Source organism: Corvus brachyrhynchos, unplaced genomic scaffold (genome assembly GCF_000691975.1).
Source record: "Corvus brachyrhynchos isolate BGI_N302 unplaced genomic scaffold, ASM69197v1 scaffold167, whole genome shotgun sequence".
Classification (NCBI taxonomy): Eukaryota; Metazoa; Chordata; class Aves; order Passeriformes; family Corvidae; genus Corvus; species Corvus brachyrhynchos.
Genome location: NW_008239547.1, coordinates 549,231 through 553,879, shown reverse-complemented (window position 1 = coordinate 553,879; position 4,649 = coordinate 549,231). Strand labels below are relative to the sequence as shown.

At 36.2% G+C, this 4,649-nt stretch overlaps 1 protein-coding gene across 1 annotated transcript in view; it reads right to left on the bottom strand.

Annotated features, from left to right (window-relative positions):
• Positions 1 to 734: 734 nt before the first annotated feature.
• Positions 735 to 4,649, bottom strand: part of PLXDC2 (plexin domain containing 2) — a 143,058-nt gene continuing 139,143 nt past the window's right edge. The window contains exon 14 of the mRNA XM_017741407.1: positions 735 to 1,314. Coding sequence (XP_017596896.1) covers positions 1,198 to 1,314 — 117 coding nt within the window. The 3' untranslated portion in view covers positions 735 to 1,197. The remainder of the gene's footprint in view (positions 1,315 to 4,649) is intronic.

Genomic DNA, 4,649 nt, shown 5'->3' with positions numbered 1-4,649 from the left:
ACACAACATAAAAATATTCTAATATTAAGGATTATTTTACAACTCAGTGGAAATATGCAGTAATGCAATTGATTTCCTTTGTCTGGATGACAAAAATGCTGTCTTAACAGTCACAAGAACCCGCCTTGTGTTAGCTATAAAAAAAAATATATTTATATATATATTTATGCAACTACTATGTGCATTAAACGAAACCACTGTATGAATCAGCAGGGTTCAATAACACTTGAATCTGAATCTCTGGAAGGGGTGCATTGAAGTCTATGGTGCTTCTCAGTAAGGACTCACAATGAAATGGCAAAGAATAGAAATCCATTTATTTTAAATCTTTTTTTTCTTACCCCATTGCCTAAGAAATGGTCCATAAGCTCTCTGGCAGCTAACAGGATCTGTTGCCTTTACTTCAACCTACTGCTGAGAAATGAAAGATACACCTTAAAACAAACCTGATAATTAATTTCTTAGAGAACATTGAAACTGAAAATCAGCCCAACGTCATTGTGAACTCCCATGAAATAATTTCACCATCGTGAAAATTCTCTGTTGTCTTCAGTTCTTACCAATCTGTGTATCATGTGTTGTTTAGCAGGCTAGTAATCAGCAATGTACAAGAAACATTGTATTACTCCTGGAAAGCATTTATGTTGTGACTTACTCAGTTAGGTCGGTAGGTTAATTTAGAATCGAAAAGTGTGTGTATTTCACATCTGCCTATATAAATGTTGGAAAAATCCTTTTTTTCTTCTTTACCTGTCTTCAGATACTTTTCTCAATCACCTGTGAACACTGATCAGTGCCCTTTGCACTGACATGGTACAGATTTTTCCCTCAGTCTTTGAGATAACAGAGAAGACTTGAACCAAAGGGCGATACCCTTGCGCACCAAAGCTTTATTATATTTCTGATTACTGTGCATCCCCATACCTAAAGCAAATAACATGGCACTTGTGCCATAGTTCTGACACTGTAGGTGTCCACTGACAAGTGTTCTGCATGAACCATTGTGTCTCAGTCCACTAACAAAAACTACTGTGCAGTAGTAATCTGGTATCTTAGATAGTTTTTCTTCTTGGACAAAGTTTATCCAGAATCTTCTTTCTATCAGGCTACAGCAGCTTAGGGCTCCTTTTCTTTAAAGAGAGGAAAAATAAATGTCTTACACCTGTAGGCCAGTACTGGTGTTCTGTCCCAGAAATTTTAGCACTGCTCTGATACGATGAACCCTTCCTTTTCTCCGACTGGTTCCACCTCAGCATAGGCAGGATGTCCAGATCCTCTTCTGAATTTCATTGCTGGCCATCTGCTTGGACGTCGCTACAACAGTAATAACAAAATAAACTTTTAGAATATGAAGGGTACTACAATAAATTGTTAATAAAAAGATCTAACAATATCCTGCAATTTTGACCTCTCATACTATACCCCACTCCCTGTAGTTGTTACAGGAATAGAAAAGCACAGTTCAGCAGCAGCAAAAATCAGAGGAATTAATCCCTCTTTTAAATTTGTAAGTGATGAGTGTTCTCAAAGACATAAATAATGACCACTACTCTTAGCAATGAAGAGGATGAAATAGCTCCTGTCTAAAATGGTTGATTATCAGATTTGTCAAATAAAGACCTGATGATCCACTAACCAATCTGTCCAATGCTCTTCCTTCCTAGTTCTGCGTAGGAATTTGGTAACATACTCTATGCCATGGGAAAATATGTGGCAGAGTTGACAGAAACTTTAATTAAAAAAATTATTTAGGATAAAATTCTGTCATGCTTATGCAGGACTCTCAAAATAATGACCTTCTATTTCAAGTGCCATAATTTCTACTTGAGTAGTTTATTTTGATGGTTCAGATAGAAGCAACATTTTTATTTAAACTCTTAAGAGCTTTGGGTACAAGAGCCTTAAGAAGTCGTAACCAATTTCCACTAGGATCTTGGGTGCCTGCTTTAAGAGCTGCTAATAAACAGAGAAAATAAACAGTTATATTCTAGGCCAGATAAAACAATTCCTGTATTATTATGATATCTCTAGGGATGAAAAGTGCTTTAAACAATCTGTATTTTCAAGCAAATGAATGTCAGATAAGGCTCAGATTTTGGGTGACTACTCTGAGATAATATCAAAGGGAATAGCTTTCAGAAAACTAGGGTAACTCCTTCCTAGAGTCAGTGAGAAGAAAAAGCTTTCCTAAAAAAGATTATTCCCTATTGAAAATTTTATCTGCCAAATACACTGATTTATTTTTCTTTACTGACAAGAGTTGCAATCTGCTTGGAAGGAGGGCTAGAAGGTACAGCAACTTATATAGAAACTTTTCAGGAAAATGAGAGGAGAATCAATGAAAATGAGTTACAGCCTGTATTTTCATTGACAGCTCAAAAGCAAAATAATTTTTCTTTATGATGTTTCTTCTGAATATAAACACTGCATTTGATTTTCTGTTCCCATAATACCCCATTTTTACTTCCTTTCAATCACAAAGGATACTTCATGCTGCTGAGGGGTGGTGTTGGTGACCATAGCACAGCCACAGCCATGATGTTTTGCTGGGACTCATGGTACTGTTGGGCAGGAGTCACCAAAGAAATCTGGGGTGCCACTGAATCTTGTTCCCAACAAACCACCCAGCTGACTGCGGGTACAGCACAAAGTCTTCCTAAGTGATCATTGTTGGGAAGATACCACATAAAAGCAACTGCTTCTTTTTCCTCCTGCGGCAGGATCAGGTTACTTTTGAGGCATTCAGAGTTAAATTCTGTTTGGCAGGTAATTTAAAATCCCAGGCCTTTCAGTGCAGCACCTTCCTACAAAGTAGGAAGGCAGAACACTCTCTTCTTTAATGGATGTCTCTTCCTAACAAGAAAACTTAGTCTATTCAAACTTTTTTCTACCCAAGCTTGATTTTGTGTGTTTTCAAAATTAAGAAGGACAGTTTGGTAACTGCTAAAGAAAAAGGGTCATATTCTGTTCTCAGGCTCACTAAAGTAAATCAAGAATAATGCAATTAAACGTAAGGGATTTATTTCAGATTTACACTGGTACAAATGAGAATGGAATTTGATGGAGAGGTATCTAATGAAAAGGGAAAACAAAAAACCAAAGGAGAACTAGCAGGAAAAAAATAACTAAAAACAGTGTTAAATGGCGACATGTAAGGATGAGCTGGGTTTTAATATACTAAGGTGCTCCCTAATTTAATTTTAAGATGTACCTATGATTAGTTAATGCTTCCTTGCTACACTGCTGGTAGATACTAAATATGCCATTTTGTGCTACTCTTTTTAATTGGCCTTTCCAGGTAATTAGCTATGGAACAGATGTGTATCAGTTTTAATGATACAAAGCCATATGACATAAATATGAGCTGTTTTTCCAGAAATAAAGCAATAGACTTGAAGGTCATTTCCTGATATTGCAGTTACAGATTTCTGTGGTATCTTGTCATGTCTGAGGTGAGATTTTCCCTTTATAGTGATGTTTTAATTTCAGCTTCTTTATGTGCATGCGAGAGGTTGACAGTTTTAAAAGAGAGCACTGACAAACCAGCAATTCATTGCCTTACGTAACCCCTTGAAAGCTGTAAAAATATTTCACCTTTAATTGAATAAAACAAAAGTAACTTGATAGATATTGAGAGCTACAAAGTTCCTTCAGTTACTGAAGCAGCTCAGGAAATACCTAATGCGTTCTTCCTCTTTGTTCTCTGTGAAGACTAATGAGAAAACAGAAAAAACCCCTACTCCCAAACAGACCAGCCAACAAAATACATCAAAAATCCCCACCAAACCCAAAACAAACTGGAAGAAAGCAAACTGGGTATTTAATTAATTAATTCCCAATTTTAGCAGGAATAAATATATTTCTTCCTCTGGAATTAGAATACTTAAAGGAAATCCTCTGATCTGTGACTGGAGAATTCTAACTCCTGCTTCCCTTCAGTGTATTACAAAGCAGGCAAACAGGACTAGCATTTTTTTCATGGGACTGAAGCTTCCTTGAGTTCACTATTTTAAGCAATGAAATTAAGAGAAAAGCACTTGAGACCCTACATGACCAGGATGCAGAAAAAACATGTTGAGATGCAGGAAAATAATTTATGATACACATTAAAAAAGTTAGTTCCTATTGAAGATCAGTAAGATAAAAGGAAAAAAAAAATCTAGCAGTTGGACAATTCATGGAAAATGAGGTCTACATTTTTTGTTTCCTACATTATGTCTCTCTATACCATAGCTGGTGGCTGTGCAGAATGTTTGACTTCCTGCAGCAATACAAAGACTAAAATAAATATATTTACATCCATCTTGCAGTAGAGGCAGAATTTATACCATTTGCCTTACTTCTGAGGGAAAAACAGAGGGGATTCCACCTATTAAAACTAAAGAGTAGAAACTGGGGTGACTGCCCACTCTTGTTGCATGGAAAGGTCTCCAAGTGTTTTCTTCTTTTTGACCAGTTTCTTCTTTTGTCATCTTTCAACAAGAGGGAATTTTGAGCCTTAGAGGGCCTCCTTTATCCATGAAAATCATATTATCTCCTTTAGACATGTTAAAAAAAAGGTTTGATAGATCTCTGAGTGCAGTTAATTGAATATAGTCTAAATAAAACTCAGTTGTTATGATCTGAACATGGTTTCCACTGTTATAGTC